Source organism: Trachurus trachurus (assembly GCF_905171665.1).
Source record: "Trachurus trachurus genome assembly, chromosome: 14".
Classification (NCBI taxonomy): Eukaryota; Metazoa; Chordata; class Actinopteri; order Carangiformes; family Carangidae; genus Trachurus; species Trachurus trachurus.
In genome coordinates, this window is record NC_139903.1 from 2,702,998 (window position 1) to 2,721,786 (window position 18,789).

The 18,789-nt window shown below is 42.5% G+C and overlaps 1 protein-coding gene across 1 annotated transcript in view; it reads right to left on the reverse strand.

Moving 5' to 3' along the window:
- Nucleotides 1-7,107, reverse strand: part of st6gal1 (ST6 beta-galactosamide alpha-2,6-sialyltranferase 1) — a gene marked incomplete at its 3' end in the record, with an annotated part of 13,383 nt that extends 6,276 nt beyond the window's left edge. Inside the window, exons 1-4 of the mRNA XM_083986893.1 lie at nt 6,904-7,107; nt 5,275-5,643; nt 3,707-3,971; nt 2,422-2,519 (exon numbers count right to left, since the gene is read on the reverse strand). Of these exons, the coding sequence (XP_083843019.1) occupies nt 2,422-2,519; nt 3,707-3,971; nt 5,275-5,643; nt 6,904-7,095 (924 nt within the window). The 5' untranslated portion in view covers nt 7,096-7,107. The remainder of the gene's footprint in view (nt 1-2,421; nt 2,520-3,706; nt 3,972-5,274; nt 5,644-6,903) is intronic.
- Between the last annotated feature and the right edge of the window lie 11,682 nt (nt 7,108-18,789).

The following is an 18,789-nucleotide window of genomic DNA, read 5'->3' on the forward strand; positions in this document are numbered from 1 at the left end:
GCCCTCGTCATGGATCTATTGGTCCTCGTCCCTACGTCACCACATTCAGGCGCATCCCTTGGCTGCACACACAGAGAGGACTGCCCCTTTATGCCGTTCTCTCTCCTCATTGGATAAAACTTGTAGGATACGATAAATGTTTTCTCTTCGGCTCAGAGCAGAGCAGAGTGACTGACAGACCCGTGTTTCAGACCAAACACTCTATGTAAGTGATTGCTGTCGGAAGATATAACTATTTAAGACTTATATTAACACAAAAATATCGCTTACTTCTGCTTTAACACTTCCATCTTTGAAAGCATTCAGCTTTTTTTTCCACACCTGCCTAAAACCTTTGCCCAGTACTGTATATATAGGGTAGGGAAAATGTAAAAAAAAAAATGTGTGAGGAGAGGAGAGAGGAGGAGAAGAGAGAGGAAAGGAGGAGAAAGGAGGAGAGGAGAGGAGCATTCAGCTTTTTTTCCACACCTGCCTAAAACCTTAACACAGTACTGTATGTAGGCTACTATATATATATGTATATTACTGAAACATTTTGGTATGTCTTGCATCGTTTTTATATCTCTACATTTGTTATTCTTCTACTTTTTATCTTTGTAATGTAACAACCACATTTAAATGAATAAACAGTCTTAAATCTCATGTTTTATGTCTTAAATAAAAGTTGAACTGAATTCATTCAACGGCAAAACATCACAACTGCAAAATAACAACAACAAAGTAGCAGCTTGTCCTCAAAAAAAAAAATGTGTGTCACGCATAAAGTCTCTTCATTTTCCCATCGTGTGGGAAAACGTGAGGACAGAAATAGACCAGATAGATCAAAACACCAACGGTTACCGTAGCAACTGGCCAGCTGCGGACCATCAGAGTCTGGTTCTGTGTTGCACTGCACGACGCGCACAAACGCATCCGCATCAATACGACACTGATTCACAATGATCTGTGCATATTGATTAATCCAGTGGTTCTCAACCGGTGGGTCGGGACCCAAAAGTGGGTCTTACCAAGAATATTTGTCTTATTTTTAGTCAAAACAAATCTCATTATACTTAGAATAAGACTCATCACATAAAAAGTAGCTTGTTTTTAGACACTTTTTACTTCTTTCAAGCAGATTTCAATTTGAAATAAGTAGAAAAATCTTCTTCCTTATTACAAGCACAAAAAACTTTCTTTCACTGGCAGATTTTTCTACTTATTTCAAATAAAAATGTGTTTGAAACAAGTGAAATTATCTAAAAACAAGTGAATTTTTAGGTGATGAGTCTCATTTTAAGTGAAAAGAGTTTAGTTTTGACTAGAAATGAGATGCAGAGATATCAGTTTCTTATTAATGTGGCCTGAATGCAGTAAATCTTGTTTTGTTTTGTGGGTCTTTATTTTGTGCAATTTGATATTTATTCACTTTTGTGAATATGCTCTGAATGCAGAGATGCATTAGAAGTCAAATATATCGTTTTGTTGGTCTCCATTTTGTGCAGTTTGATATTATTTTATTCACTTCCGTACATGCAGTTGTCATGGTCCTCCTCAGTTTCATTCATGTGCTCTGAAATGCACTTTGCTCAATAAAGAGCAAAATGAGTTTTTAAAGGCTTTAAAAAAAAATTCTTGGTTTGAATTCTATAAAAGTGGGTCGAGACTTAAAGCAGATATCAGCTTCAAGGCCGTTTCGGCTAATGCTGCGTTCAAGGCAGGCTTTTGAAACCGTAAGTTACAGCTTCAAGTCACAACTACGACTTGGTAGCGTTCCAGGTAACCCGTAGCTCGTGTTTTTACCATCCTGTTGTCTGTGAAAGTTCCCTATAACGGCCACTCGTAACTTCCGACCCGTGAACTCGTACCAGATCGAACTGGTATGACTTCACAGGAAGGAAAAACACAAAGTACGAGTTTCTTTGAACGCACCATGAGTTAGCAGCCCCCGCCCTTGTCAGGCATCAATTGGTCCTCGTGCTACGTCACCACATTCACGCGCATCCCTTGGCTGCACACACAGCCCTTCATGCCGTTCTCTCTCCTCATTGGATAACACTTGTATCCCACAAGGAAAATTTTCTCCTCGGGTTACAGCAGAGCAGAGTGACGGAGAGACTCGTGTTTAGGCTGAAATACTTCATGTAAGTGATTGCTGACGGAAAATAGGACTATTTAGGACTTATATTAACAAAAACATTCCACTGATATCTGCTTTAATGACCATGAGAAAATGTGGAGCCCAGAGTGAGACTAGTTGAGAACTCCTGGATTCATCTAATGATCAATGAGTTTGTCAATGTCCACAGACAGATAATACACTATATATACAACGTTTACATAAATTTAAAGCGGATTAAAAGTCATTAAAAACAGGAATAATTTTTGACTAATACCTTTCCGGTGCCATTTAAAGCCTAGAAGCAGCTGCTGTGTGTTCACCTGTGAGTTGATGAGGCGGATGGTGGTTTTAGAGCCGACGTCCTTCTCGTAGCCGACGGTCGGAGCGCCGTTGAAGCGCAGCACGGCGTCGTGAGAGTCTGTTGTTGTTGTTGTTGTTGTTAGACACAAAAAAATACACAAAATAAAACACCTCAGAGAGACTCCTCTCCTCTCCTTTCCTCCTCCTCCTCTCTCCTCCTCTCCTCCTTTCCTTGTCTCCTCTCCTTTCCTCATCTCCTCCTTTCCTCCTCTCCTCTCCTCCTTTCCTTCTTTCATCTCCTCTCCTCTCCTCCTTTCCTTCTCTCCTCTCCTCTTCTCTCTCCTCTCCTCCTCTACTCTCTCCTCTCCGTCTTTCCTTCTTTCCTCTCCGTCTTTCCTTCTCTCCTCTCCTCTCCTCTCCTCTCTTCCCTCTCTCCGCTCCTCTCCTCATTTCCTCCTCTCCTCTTCTCCCCCTCCTCTCCTCTCCTCTCTTCCCTCTCCTCTCCTCCTCCTCCCTCATCTCCTCTCCTCCTTTGCTTCTCTCCTCTCTTCCCTCCTCTCCTCTCCTCTCCTCTCCTCTCCTCTCCTCCTCTTTTGAATTTGATAGAGTTGTGTGACATAGTATGGACTGATAATTAAAGTTTGGTTTTAAAAAAAAAAAAACCCTTCTCTCTCCTACTCTCCTCTTTTCTCCTCATCTCCTCTCCTCATCTCTCCTCCTCCTCCTCTCCTCTCCTCTCCTCTTTCCTCCCCTCCTTTCCTTCTTTCCTCTCCTTCTCTCCTCTCCTCTCCTCTCCTCTCCTTCTCTCCTCTCCTCTCCTCTCCTCTCCTCTCCTCTCCTCTCCTCTTCTCCTCTCCTCTCCTCTCCTCTCCTCTCCTCTCCTCTCCTCTCCTCTCCTCTCCTCTCCTTCTCTCCTCTCCTCTCCTCTCCTCTCCTCTCCTCTCCTCTCCTCTCCTCCTCCTCCTCTCCTCTCCTCTCCTCTTTCCTCCCCTCCTTTCCTTCTTTCCTCTCCTTCTCTCCTCTCCTCTCCTCTCCTCTCCTTCTCTCCTCTCCTCTCCTCTCCTCTCCTCTCCTTCTCTCCTCTCCTCTCCTCTCCTCTCCTCTCCTCTCCTCTCCTCTCCTCTCCTCTCCTCCTCTCCTCTCCTCTCCTCTCCTCTCCTCTCCTCTCCTAAGGTGGTTTTTATATCTGCTCATGGATCAAAACTTCAAAATAAAACACAATAAATAAGGAGCTTTAAGTCTTTAATTTAATCAGTTTTTCAAAATAAAAGCCTAATATCTAATATAATCTAAACATCCTCTCACCGATCTCTTTGCCCAGTCCGGAGTACCGCAGCGAGCCGGCCGACGACACCACGGCGCAGCTCTTGTACGGCCCGAGGTCAGAGGTCAGCGGCTTCAGCGGCAGCTGCGTCGCCCACGGCAGCGAGGAGAAGGGCGGGAGCTCGGGGGTCAGCGTGGCGACCTCGACCTTGTCCTTCAGCTGGCAGAGCAGCTCGGGGCCGCTCAGCTTCGGCCGGCTGGACACGCCGCCGGGGCCCGACACCTCCACGCCGTATTTATTCATCGCCTGGAAAAACACAGGAAGCACAACGTTTAATTTGATCGAGTAAAAAATTAAATAAGTCTATGTTTTAAGCTTGTTTGTAGCAGAAGCTCCCAGCACTACCCAAGTGGATGTGGCTGTTTTTTTCCACTAAGGAGTGTTTTGGGTGTAAAACTAATGTTTGCGATCAACTCAGAATCATGAAAAACCTCTAGTTTGACCCCTCACAAGATAAGCCAAATTTAACATTTAGGAATTTTTGAAAAATCTGGTTACGGGTACCCCAACTTTGAGTCGTTTTTTAGGGGGTTTCCCACTGGAGAGGAATTTCAACATTTTATTACATCATATCACACACCTTCCTAAACACAATGGTGAAGAAATATATTGGTAATGATTTACTTCCCAGATTTTCATAGGTTTCCAATGGAGAATAATGTGGAAAAATGCAATGGTGAGGTCAAAGACCCCTAAAGGTCACCAAAGGTCAGCCACCAAAGTGGTTCCACGTCTGAAATCAAACCTTGGGGTATGTAGATGAAATGCTGAAAGTTTCATGCTTTAGTCATAAAATGCACAATTAGTTTGCTTATCTGCCCCACTAAAATGGCTTTGGTCTAACTGTCAGAGCAAAAAAACACTTTTAATATAAGGCTGGAAAACCACCCCTCAAAATGAAGCAGTATTGGTATATTGTACATTTTCTGAATCCTTGGAGTCCTGTGAGTATTTTAGTGCTGGTGTTTTGTGTCTCTGACATCCCTTGATGTCACAGGACCAAAGGAAAGTACATGATTTTGGCGGAAATAGTGGAAAAATGTGTGTGATTAAAAGTTTGAAGACCTCACTGACCTCACGCCGATCAGCAGTTGGTTCGGTCCAAATAAAAACTGTGTTTTTCCTGCACTTTGAAGGGCTGGAAAAAATATATTATAGCGAACAATGGAACTGTGTTTTTTTTTTTTCAGGTAAAACCTCTTTTAGGCCGTGAAAATAGGCCGTTTCTTTGTCCATTCACAACACTGTATGTTGTAAATCTCTGGGCAGGGCTATTATGGGCTGGCGTTGCTAACGGGAGGAGTGCAGAGAGTCTTCTACTGCAATTAAAGTACTTAGGGGCTATTTGGAGATCATACAACCCCACTTTAAAAAAAATGCTACTATCCCTTTAACACGATTTGATCTTGTAAAGTTTGTATCTGGATCAGACTGATCCAATTCAACTTTGCTTTGAACAGCTATGATAAAAGTAAAGATGGATTACATGAAAAACATGGGGTTTCCTTGTGAACGCCTGGTCCCTGAATGCACCACCACAGCAGCTCACCTGGTAGTTCTGCACCACCTTCCTCAGTCTGCTCCCCAACATGTTGCTGGACATCTCGTCGTCCCACACTTCTCCCAGCGGCCCGTTGGGTCCGAAGAACTCGGCGTCGCCTCCTCGGCCGCTCAGCTCGCCGCGCCGCCGGCCGCCGAACAGGGTCTCCAGGGCGCGGGTGAAGGGGCGCGGCAGCAGGTGAGCGAAGAAGCCGGACGGCTCGCGCTCCCTCGGCTTCTTCTTGGGCGGCGCCTCGCGGGCTTCGTGGGTGTGGTTGGGAGAGGAGAGCACAGGGATTGGACGATGAGGGTCGCCGGGGACGACGCCCGGGAGCTTCTGAGGGTCGATGTACATCGGCTTGGCTCCGCCGCGCAGCACCTGAGGAAGAAGCATGAAACTTGGCTCAGATGCTCTCTAAAGGTCACGCAAAAAAAAAATCAATATGGTTTTTCAAGATGGCTTCCGGATATGGAACCAATATGTCCGATAACAGCAGCGTGTAATTATTGAAATAGAAATAGAAATACTTTATTGTCTGCATTTGCATGCAAAGGCAGACGTTTGTCCTTGGCTTGCATAAAAACACATTTATAAAAGAAAACATTTCATAACATCAACAGCAACACAATAAAGGGACGAGGAGTTTGCTTTTGGTTATAAAAAAGTCTCATATTAATGTGGATGAATCTATGTTACCACTTGTTAATGGGCCCATTTTCTATAAATATATGGTTTTGTCTTTATAGTTATTTTGATATTATTATTTAGTGGTCGACTCACCCAGCATTTCCTTCCCGGCGGGTCATGGGAATAACGCCGCCGGATCGCTAGTTGGCATCGTTTATGGTCGGAGCTACGACGGTATCTGATCGTCTTTGAACTTCCGACTTTCACTCGATTAATTAAAACATTCTTGGCAAATGCTTTCGCTTTTGTCCCTCTTGCAACTGTCCAAGAATTTCACCATGCGTGCTGACGCTCATGGGAATTGTAGTGAAACTCCTCGTAGTCACTTTAAAATAATTGACATAAAAGTTTTACATAATAAATCAATCAGTCCCAATAGCAGCCACATGAAAAAGTATCAAGTCAAGTATAAAATCTATTATAAATATGAAATGCATTATTACGCAGTCTAGGTTTGATTTAGTTAAATGTAGCAGGCTTCAAGGTGTTTATCTTTACTGGTTGAGGTGGTTTATGGCCACAGGGACAAAGGGTTTTTTGTAGATGTAGTTATTATTTGCCTTGGGGACTTTTCCCTGACTATAGTAACTAGAAACAGTGATGTAGAGGGTGGATGCAGTCATCTACGATTATGTTACTCAGCCGTTGCACTGCTCTGTCGTAGTGATGGGACAATTCATTCATTTTGATCTAAAGTGTTTATGGGTCTCATATTTCATATTTCATCATTATAAGTGTTGTTTTTGTCATAACAGCCATGTGAAATGTTGTTTTGAAGATGGCTGCATCTTGAAAAATGGTCGCCATATTGAATTTTTTGAGTGGCCAGCGACTTTTTTGTTTTGTGCCAAACGTTGTGCTCGTGTCGCCAAGTGAACGATTCTGGTTATAATCATCGATCTGTTGCTCTAACTAACTAACTCTGTAACCACAGCGGACCGACTGACTGACCTTGATGACGGAGTGTGCGCGAGGCTGAGCGCGGGTCCGCGCCCGCACCCCGAAGATGGCGTCGGTGACGGGCACGCTGTTCTCGGCGCACAGGGCGTAGAGCATCGCCATGGAGATGCAGAAGAAGGCCATGCACAGCACGCCGCGGCGAGCCCGGCGCCGCAGACGCCACAGGAGGCTGACTCTGTCCATCGCCGCCCCGGGAATCTGCACAGGAAACACAAACACACACACACACACACACACACAAATAAGGCTAGAGTGAACACAAATACACTAAAAACAAATATTTCAGCTTTTGCAGTATTAAAATGTGCCTCCTCGAGTATTTAAAGCAGAAGTAAGCGATATTTTTGTGTTAATATAAGTCTTAAATAGTTCTATCTTCCGACAGCAATCACTTACATAGAGTGTTTGGACTGAAACACGGGTCTGTCAGTCACTCTGCTCTGCTCTGAGCCCAGGAGAAAACTTTTCTTGTATCCTACAAGTTTTATCCAATGAGGAGAGAGAACGGCATAAAGGGGCGGTCCTCTCTGTGTGTGCAGCCAAGGGATGCGCCTGAATGTGGTGACGTAGGGACGAGGACCAATAGATCCATGACGAGGGCGGGGGCTGCTAACTCCATCGGCTGACAAGACGTTATGGTGCGTTCAAGGCAACTCGTAACTCGTGTTTTTCCGACCTGTGAAGTCGTACCAGTTCGATCTGGTACGAGTTCACGGGTCAGAAGTTACGAGTGGCCGTTATAGTTATAGTGACTTTCACAGGTAAAACAGGTCGGAGAAACACGAGTGGGTTGTCTGGAACGCTACAAAGTCATAAGTTGTGACTTGAAGCTGTAATTTACGGTTTCAAAAGCCTGCCTGGAACGCAGCATTAGCCAAAACGACCGGATCGCTTACTTCTGATTTAACTCTACTTAACATCATAAGCTCAGCAGCTTCCTGCTAACTGGACATAAACACATCAGGTTTTACTGTTTTGATGAAGAAATATTTGCAAACGTATTAACATAATTCAAATGATAAATACTCTACTACAAACACTGCTTTCTTTGGTAACCCTTCAATTTACAGGCGGCTACTGTAATTATATGATAATGTCAAGAAACAGCCGAGAAATAACGGTCAATTTCATAGTAATGTCATAAATTTCATAAAGACAAAATATTACACATATTTTTCATGCTTTGTAGTGTTTTTCTCCACTAAGTCATTGAAATTGACCGTTATTTCTGGGATATTTCAACACAATCAATTGTTATTTCTTGGCTATATTTCTCTACATTACTATGAAATTGACTGTTATTTCTGGGTTATTTCTAGATATTATGACGCAATTAATTGTTATTTCTTGGCTATTTTACTCTCTGTCCTATACATTTCTTTGCTGTTGTCTGCTGCTGCAACCCTGTACATTTCCCCACTGTGGGACAAATAAAGGATTATCTTATCTTATCTTATCTTAAATGCTCACTAACTAGTTTTGTTAGCTAATGTTAAGACACTGTGGACTCTTATTACTGTAAACTTTCAGTTCATCGTTTGTAATAAAAAGTTTGTAAATTTGTGTTTTATGCTGAATTTTTCACACATGTTGAAAACTTAAACATCTGAATCCATCACTATACATCACAGAAATCTGCCCCGGCCCAGGGGTAAAAATATAGAGTGAGCGGCCATGTTGAAATGGCTAAAAGCATTTTTTCGATCTGTTCTAGTTCTAGTGCCTCGTATCCACAGTTTGAAAGATTATTATCTGCTATTAGTGATTCCTGCCCGTGCAGATTAAATCTTGGTTTATAAATGACTTCTTCTGGTCGTTGTGAGTTATTTGTGGCCGAAGGATGTAGGTCAGTTTGATCTTCTTATATAATATAACATGAGGTAAAGTGATGTAATGATAAGCGATGGTGTTATGACAAAACAGTATATGAGACAGTATGTTATATTATAATAATACAACATAGTTATTTAAATGAATGAATTTAAAAACATTTGTGTGTGTGTGTGAATGTGTTGTAAGATAATAAAGCTATTTGAGTTTGAATCACTGACTCTCTGTTAGTGAAACGACAGAAGAACAAAGAGAAGCAGGACGTCACTGCCCCGGGTGGTGGGTGAAGTCAGGGAGAAAGAGGAGGAGGAGGAGGAGGAAGAGGAGGAGAAAGAGCAAGAAAGAGGAGGAGGAGGAGGAGGAGGAGGAGGAGGAAGAAGAAGAGGAGAAAGAGCAAGAAAGAGGAGGAGGAAGAGGATAAGGATGAGAGATGCCTATGTTTTTATCATTAGTCCAGTTCACCACAGAGTATTTGTAAATAAATAAATAAATTCATGTTATTCATAATTATATAAAAGGTATAAGGAGTTCACGTGTGCAGCCAATCAGACGCCGTCAGGACGTCGCTGGCTCTGTCCCATTATACACGCTTGATCACACTCACACACTTGACGTGTGCGTTCGTGTGCGTTCGTGTGCTTAGTGAACGTGTCCCGTTTCTGCAACGACCAAAAGTCCGGTGCTTTACCCACACACACGTCCAGACCGACCGCATCAGAGCGGGATTTAGACAAGTTTCTTTCTGTTTTATTCCATTTTTCATTTGACCAGCACCCACCAGCCCTCTTTCTCTGTTGATTTTGTGTTCTGTTGCCCCTTTCATTTCCACCTCTCCAAGGCAATAAACTTACTCTGCCTTTTACACCAAGGCATATTGTGTTGCGTCCCTTTTTCCCTACTGAGCCAGGGTTGTAACAACGTATAAATCCCACAATGCACCAGCTGGTGAAGTCTGATGTCTTTAGTTGTCTTTATTTAGGCTCATTTTCCTTCTACATCTCATCATTTTGACCTTTGATCATCATAATTGTTGATTAGGGCTTATTATGAAGCTCTGTTGTTGTTGTGGAGTTGGGCTTCCACATTTACCATTTGATTTTATTCAGATTTATTTATACATTTGTTTTCTTCAAACTGTTGCTGTCCACTGTTACTTCTGTCATGATGTAGTTCCTTTTAAAATATCTAGAGATTCATGATGGACTCTGCTCAACGTTTGAACATGATCACGTTCTGAATTAAAACCTGTCTGGCTTCAGGTTCGAGTTCCCGATGTCACAGAGCGGTTCAGCTCGGTTGACAAGAAGATGCAAACACATCATATAATCGCTTTATGGTACACTTCATGATGCCAGTTAGGATGTTTTTATGTCTTAAAGTAGACTAAATTAATATCTAAAGAAATCAAAAGAATTTAAAATGCAAAAAGAACAAGTTTTCATTATTTAATTTGCAAATAAATTGCACGACACTCTCAGAAATTAAGGTTGACTAACATATTATTGTGAAAATATTTTTCTCCAGACGAAAAGGGACAGAATTATGTTTTCAGAGCGTTTCTGTGGAGCAAAGTGGCCAAGTGATGTTTCCTTTGAAAAGTCTGCAAAAAAGGGTTTCAATATTGCTTCCTGAAAGTCATGTGACAACTGAAAGCATTGTTATTGGTTCTCTATGGCCTTCTCTCATTTTAGAGTATGTCATCATTCAAAGGGATGCATTGTGGAGATGTAAAGATGTAAAAAAAAAAAAAAAAAAAAAAAAAAATTGGCTTGTTGCCTGAGGGCATCACAGTCCTCACTGTACTTTCTGGTTTGGAGAAGAGGTGTCGGAGTACGTTTTCGCTTGTTCGCTGCAGATTTTCCGAGCAAAATGCATGAAATATGTGGAGCTTGCATGATTTCATAATGTTCAATCGTATTTTCCGTAAAAAAAAAAAAAAAAGTCACATGTAAGTTTGCAGGAAGTAGAAAAATGTTGCACGTTCACTTCACACAGGAGCAGCCATTTTAAACCTGCATGTCCCATCATATTTAAAGGGATAGTTCACCCAAAATTCAAATTTCACTCATTATCTCCTCCCCCTCATGTGGACTAAGGTCTGGGAGAAGTTTCAGAGTCCTCCGTGGCTTCTCTGAGTCACAGCGGGGCTCCGTGCAGCACTGCATGTCCATATGACGGTTGAGAACGGAGCTCACTTTTCTTTGTCCAAAAAGACACACCAAAAAAAGAGAAGCCACGGAGGACTCTGAAACTTCTCCCAGCCCTTAGTCCACATGAGGGGGAGTAGATAATGAGTGAAATTTGAATTTTGGGTGAACTATCCCTTTAATAGGAAAACTTGCTGTATAATCAAGGATTTTAGTTTTAAACTCGCCCCAAACCAACAGATGTGTTGATGATATGACATGATGAACACGAACATCAACATGAACATGAAGGCTGAATAAACCCTGGGTCTGACTGTGACACAACACAACACAACACAGGACACAGAGATCGATCCGACATCCGGCCTATAGGACACTAACCTACACATCACTGCTACAATAACACTACATACAGATCAATAATGTTCCTGTGGTGTTGTTGTTCCTCCTGTTTCCAGCCAGACAGACACAGACACGCTGTTACTGTGACTGCTGCTGTGATCCTCCTCTTCCTCACACCAGAACCAAAGAGGAGGAGGAGGAAGCAGCTTTTAGATGGAACAACCTCCCTGATACAGTTAGACGTGACACATCAGAAGGCATTTTTAAAAAATAATAAAAAGATTAAAAACGTATCTTTTTATGACAGTGTTTGGTGTTTGGTTGGGTTGCATGTGCGTGTTTAAAGGTTCAGTGTGTAATATTAGTCAAGGTTTATTGTTAAAATCTGAATCTACAACCCATTAGTATATTTTATTTCATTTCATTTGGAGTTAGGAGGTAGTTTGTGTTTCTTTTTAAATGTGACCTTTGAGGGTAACATTTATGCTTTTTGTAAATGTGTGTATTTTGTATTTTGTTATTATTTGTGTGAAACTTGGACGTCATGGGACGCAAGACAAATTTCAGAGTGATCTGACAATAAAGTATAATCTTATCTTATCTTATCTTATTTTATTTGTTTATTTGTAACGGGACTCTGCGTATTCATGAACATACAAAATGTAAATACACATCCGTAGTCCCGTAGTTCACACAACAACAACAATTATACAAGGACGAGAATAAGAACAAAATACAACATGGTATAAATACCATATCACAATATCACAATATATACAATATAGGAGTAGTAGTAAAATTAAGTGCATTTAATCGACAAAGTGCATCTATTATAAAGTGCTATTTTTTTTAAAGTGCATCTGTAATAAAGTGCTGGTTTTTAAAGTGCCTGGAGTAAAGTGCCTAAAAGATCAATCTAAGGATTTTATGAATCGATCGACATGGTTTATAAAATCGATTCATGCAAAACCGCTGATGCGCGTTGCCTTCAAAACTAGATCTAATTCAAAGTCTGGCGGAGTCGAGACCCAAGTTGACGTTCGGTGTGTTCAAGTGCAGTGGGAAGCTCCCGTTTGTGTCATAAACACAGGAATATCAACTCTTGACTTGCTTCAAGTAAAAAGATTTCTTGGCGCATGTTTGAGTCGCCATCTGACGCTGTCTGTGGAAAAAAATGTACACTTGAAGCGTCAACTTGGGTCTCATGCGAGATTCTGGGAGACTTTGAAACCCGGTAGCGAAACCCGTCATTTTCGTAGGTCCTTAGCAACGAAGCATGCAACAGAACGGGTGATCCTCTTCCCTCTCTCCGGAGCGATCAACATGTTCTGGTTTGAGAGCGCTTCTTTTTGCAGTGACAACATCTGCTGCAGTGGAGAAGACTCTCTCTGCAGACACACACTGAAAAAAGTGAAACAAAGCTGTTGTTCATTTAATGTGTTTGTTTTCATTCCAATAAATAAAAAAAATTACATTGCTCAATTAAACTAAACTTTCTTGTTTATGTTTATGGTTGAATAGATTTTTTTTTAACTTTACTACAACGTAAACTGACAGCGAGGCACCAAACTGATTTTTTAAATTTTAATCAAAGCATTTTTATTAGACTGAGTGATTCGCGCATGCGCATTTTAAAAAAATTCTGGCGGCAATTGTACTTCCGCTTCAATCCTCCATCGCAGAAGATGTGGTGCTGAAGAGAAAAATATCAGGTCCCACGGCATTGTGGCAACGTTAAAGGGATAGTTCAACATTTTGGCAAATTGGCCCATTGCCATAATCGCTATAGTCATAGCAGTAGGTTCGTTACCTTTAATTGTCGGTGTAAGCTATTTTTAGAACGGAGGAGCAGAGCGGCAGGCTGCTCAGAGCTACACTATGGAGGCTAAAGGAATTTCTTGGTTTTCCTCATCAAACTCATCAAATACACAACCCAACAACTCCAAAAGGCTGTCGTGGACAAGTTGTGAGCTGCACATTCACCACGCTATGAGATAATAACACAACGTTACCACACAGAGTTGTTTTAGAGGTAAATACATGCAAAACCGCTGATGCACGTTGCCTTCAGGGACAGTTTTTCAGCAAGCAGACTCTGTATTTACCCTGTATTTACCTCGAAAACGGCTCCGTTTCGTAACGTTCCATTATTATCTCATAGCGTGGTGAATGTGCAGGTCACAACTTGTCCACAAAAGCGTTTTGGAATTTTGGGATTTTGTATTTGATGAGTTTGATGAGGGAAACCAAGAAATTCCTTTAGCCACCATAGCGTAGCTCTGAGCAGCCTGCGCTCTGCTCCTCCGTTCTAAAAATAGCTTACACCGACAAATAAAGTTAACGAACCTACTGCTATGACTATAGGGATTATGGCAATGGGCCAATTTGCCAAAATGTTGAACTATCCCTTTAAGGTAAGTCATTCCGATTTTTAAAGATGACTGGACGTAAACTTTAGTCCCCAGATAGAGAGGCTGTCTTAAGTTCCGTTTTTAAGTTCGGGTGTTCGCCGTCGCCGTTGGAGAGGAAGCTGGCCGCCATGGTGCGGGCACTTGTCCCTGGGATGCACAACACAAGTATCTCTCTGACAGCTTGGACAGGAGAGGAGAGGGAAGGTGTGGGATCCTCGGTGAGAGGCAGAGATGGAGATTTGCAGTCGTTTGTCCACTTCCTCCTCAGCCCTGGCATGGGGGGGTTTGTTTTGCACTGCAGCCTCATTGTCAGTGAATGCATGTCCAAGCAAACCCACAAGCAGCGATGATGAGGCCCTCCTTCTGGCAGCAGACAGGAGGGCAGGAGGGGACATTGTCCTCCACACACAGCATCTCTTCTTCTTCCTGGATTCCTGAACTTCTTCATCTGCTTCTGTCCAGAGTCTTCCCTCGTTCTGTGAACAAAAAGAGACGAGCAAAAAAACAGCAGTTAGCACTTAAAACATTAGGCTTATGCCCAGCTCCACTACTTCCTGAACTTAAACCAGCTCCTTGGATTAATCAGTTTGTCCAATAATGTAGCTAGTAAGACAGGAAATAAAGGAGCTTGTTTAAGTTCAGGAAGTAGTGGAGCTGGGCATAAAGCCCCTGCAGCATTTCTCATGGATAAATATAATAAAACATCAATTTTTTCTCAGTCTTATAAAACTTTCACTTAACATTACAATGAGGACAATTTAACATTTGTTTTACTTTTAAACATTTTACATGGAAAGTTTAGTTTTACATGGTGAAATTAAATTACCTCCAATGCTGCAGCCTCTGTAGCTCTCCAATCTCTCATCTGCTGCGAGGAAAGGCCGTGGATCCAGGGCAGAGGCTGTAGAAAGCAGCTTCTTCTCTGCCTCAGAGTTGTGTCTCTTTAGGAGATCTGTTCTGATTGCATTCTTGATCTCACGGATCACTGGTGAGTCACCGGTGGTGTCTGACGTGTTCTGAAGGAGCTGTGTGTTGGCTTGCTCTCCTCTGACATCAATGCAGTGGCATCTTTCAAGGACAATTCCGGGCAAATTCAACTCTGGGCTGTATGTTCCTAACATTTTAGGTCTAAAAGAAGGAATCTGAAGGTTTTCAGTTTAATGTCTCCCGTTTTGCAGTAGTTGTGTCTGTCCCCGCATCGCCACGGCAGCGATGAATGGGAGCGGATTGAAGTTCTGCTGCTTAGGCTGTTTCCATCCCTCAAAGCCACTGACAGCGTCAGATGGAGACTCAAACATGCACCCAGAAGTTTATTTACTTCAACAAGCCGACATGTTTGTAAAACTAGATCTAATTCAAAGTCTGGCGGAGTCGAGACCCAAGTTGATGCTCGGTGTGTTCAGGTGCAGTGGGAAGCTCCCGTTTGTGTCATAAACACAGGAATATCAACTCTTGACTTGCTTCAAGTAAAAAAAACTTCTCGGCGCATGTTTGAGTCGCCACCTGACGCTGTCCGCGGAAAAAAATGTACACTTGAAGCAAGTCAAGAGTTGATATTCCTGTGTTTATGACACAAACGGGAGCTTCCCACTGCACCTGAACACACCGAGCGTCAACTTGGGTCTCGCGCGAGACTCTGGGAGACTTTGAATTAGGGTTAGGGTTACAACCATGTCAGCTTGCTTGAAGTAAATAAACTTCTGGCTGCATGTTTGAGTCGCCATCTGACGCTGTCTGTGGCTTTGAGGGATGGAAACAGCCTAAGCAGCGGAACTTACATCCTGAAAATCTTCAGATTCTTCTTTTAGACCTAAAATGTTAGGAACATACAGCCCCGAGTTGAATTTGCCCAGAATTATCCTTTAATGCCTTCACTGCATGCGCTGTATTCTCCAGTTCTGTTTTGTTGAGAGTGTGATGTTCAGCATCATCTTTTGCGACCTGAGGACTCAGCAGGGCAGCATGGATTGCTGTTAGTACCTCTCCATCATATCATGTAGTGCTGTTCCACCTTGTTGCCACATCAGTTTTCAGTTTAACGGTTGGCAGACCAATAACTTCCTGGTTTACTTGGTGGTTTACCTGGTGGTGGTTTGTAATAGTGATGCGATGAAAAAATGTTGACACACGTCGGATTCTGCCCAGAAGTCTGGAAACCGTCGCAGTTCAAGTGCCCACACTGTGCAGAGAGATTCAGTGTATGTGTATGCACGAAGCATTTTACATGAGGGAACTTCCCAACTTCAGCTGCACGAATCATGTTAAATCTGAAAAATTGCAGGAGATGAATGAATGAATGAGTGAATGAATGAATGAATGAGTGCATCAGTGCAGCACCGCAGGCCGCAGCGCTGCAGACAGATGGTGTTGTCGCCTGATATCTGCTTAAAGACGTCACCCTTAATCCCCTGCCACACACACACACACACACAGGCAGCCAGAGGTGTGTGTGTGTGTGTGTGTGTGTGTGTGTGTGTGTGTGTGTGTGTGTGTGTGTGTGTGTGTGTGTGTGTGTGTGACAGTTAGAGTGTTATGCATGGATTTATGGAGGCATAAACTAGTCAAGATTAAAAGGTGGGAGTGTGTGCATGCAGTGTGTGTGTGTGTGTGTGTGTGTGATAATCTGGTTGTGCAGAGAGAGAGAGTTGGATGGTGACGTGTGTGTGTGTGTGTGTGTGTCTGGGAGATGCTGATTGGTCGGCTGCAGCGAGACGTTTGAAGCGAACGCGTCCGTCTGAATCTTCTTCTCTCCAACACACGGACAGAAAAACGACTCAACTTCTTCGACCAATCAGACGCTGAGGAGACGACGTCATCGTCTGAACCTCGTTAACTACAGGAAGATAAGTTAAGTACTTCCTGTTCACACTCACTGATCAATTGATGTGATCGGAGATTTAGAACCGCAGATTGATTTTGGGACAACACACTCCGCTTCGACCTCTGTGAAACGGTTGAAGAACCTTTAAAGGGATAGTTCAACATTTTGGCAAACTGGCCCATTGCCATAATCCCTATAGTCATAGCAGTAGGTTTGTTACCTTTAATTGTCGGTGCAAGCTATTTTTAGAACGGCGGAGCAGAGCCGTGAGCTGCTCAGAGCTACGCTACGGAGGCTCATTATGGGATTTCTTGGTTTCCCTCATCAAACTCATCAAATACACAATCCAACAACTCCACAACGCTCTGGTGGACAAGTTGTGAGCTGCACATTCACCACGCTATGAGATAATAACACAACGTTACCACACAGAGTTGTTTTAGAGGGAAATTCATGCAAAACAGCTGATGCACGTTGCCTTCAGGGACAGTTTTTCATCAAGCAGTCTCTGTATTTCCCTCTAAAATCCCATGAGCCTCCGTAGCGTAGCTCTGAGCAGCTCACGGCTCTGCTCCGCCGTTCTAAAAACAGCTTGCACCAACAATTAAAGGTAACGAACCTACTGCTATGACTATAGGGATTATGGCAATGGGCCAATTTGCCAAAATGTTGAACTATCCCTTTAACGGCCGTATCGTGACTCGTTTATGTTTCTAAACGAGTCCTCACAGAACAACTACAAGTTCTGACGCTCACTCTGCAACACAAACATGAAGCTGCTCTCAACGTCCAGGACACCAAACATGAATTTAACTACATCAAAGCATTTTTTTTTTTTTTTTTTTACATCGAACCAACTTAATTCCAAGTCTTTGATAATCGGTGATCAATAAAACTGGAAGACAAACCGATCGGCAAAAAATGTTTAGTTCAATAATTTATTAAAAAATAACTGCTGACTGAATTGTGATGATTAGTTTAGCTAATGTGCGTGTGTGTGTCTTTAAGATACTGTTTTGGTCATTTTATTGTAACTTACTTAGCTCGCAAAAATTTTCAAGGAGCTTTTGCCCGACACTGGAGTCTATGTCTCAGTTTTCTCCCATCCAGATGAGTTTTTCAAAATAAAGCTTTCCCCCCCCAAAAAACTAAAAAAAAACGCTCCATTCTGTCATGGCCCTTGGTCTTCCGCCATTTAGTGGCTCGGTTTTCTGTTCTGTTTTGTTATTGGACTCTTAGTTTCTGTGTTCCCCTGTTTAGTTTAGTTCCTGTTTTATTTTGAAGTTATGTGTTGTGTCATGGTCTGTGTCTTGTCCTAGTTTCCTGTTCTATTTTGAAGTCCTCTTGTCTTCCTGTGTTTTCCCTCCTCAGTCTCCTTGCACACCTGTCCTGCGTTTCACATCGTAAGCCCTGCTCCTTGTGTGTCCACCAATCAGGTTTCTTTGCCCTCCTGTCTCCTCACCTGTTGCTTGTTGGTTTGATTAGTTCTGTTGTATTTAGTCTCGTGTTTCTTTCAGTTCCGTGTTGGATTATTGTTTGTGTCACGGTGTTCTGTTCTGTGTCCTGTTCCGTGTCCTGTTCCTGCCTGTTATTTGTATTAAACCCAGTTTGCAAATGCTCGCTCCTGCGTTTGGGTCCTGCCTGCTTCCACATCCTGACACATTCTCAGACTTTAAAAGTAGTAATGTGGGACTGACGGGTGGATTAACCAATTTTGTTTTCATCCAAATAGACACAGGTTGAAGTTTAGGACTTTTGAGTTGAGTTAGTTTGTTTTTTTTAGCAGATTTATTGGACAGAGACACTGCAGATGCATTTTAAAACCCATAACGAAGCTTCAGACTGATGAACCACACTGAGTTTACAGCTCTCCTGTCTCCAGTTTAGGTTTTTACACGTATGAAGTTATTAAACATCACAGGTGATAAAACCCCACAGTGTCTTTGTTTTTAATTGTTTTGTTAAATGTTTATTTGTGTAGCCTGTGTGTGTGTGTTTTCTGCAGCATCATTCAGACGTTACCTTGTAGCCCATGGTGTGTGTGGTACCACACGCTGTGTTGCTGCTGCTGTTGCTTAGAAACCGGCTGCTGCCTTCAGGTTTCCCCTCATCGCCTCTGTGGACGGAGATAAATATACACACACACTGTCAGATTTCTGCACTAAGACATGCACACGGTTAAATATTTAGCTCCTCTTCATCACCAACTTAAAACTAAAAGTTGATTAACAGATGTTGTACAGCTGCAGGGACAAAACTACACAGTTATTAAAGAATAGGTTTGTTTAAATTCAGTGTGCAGTCAGTGGACCATCCTCTGCACTGT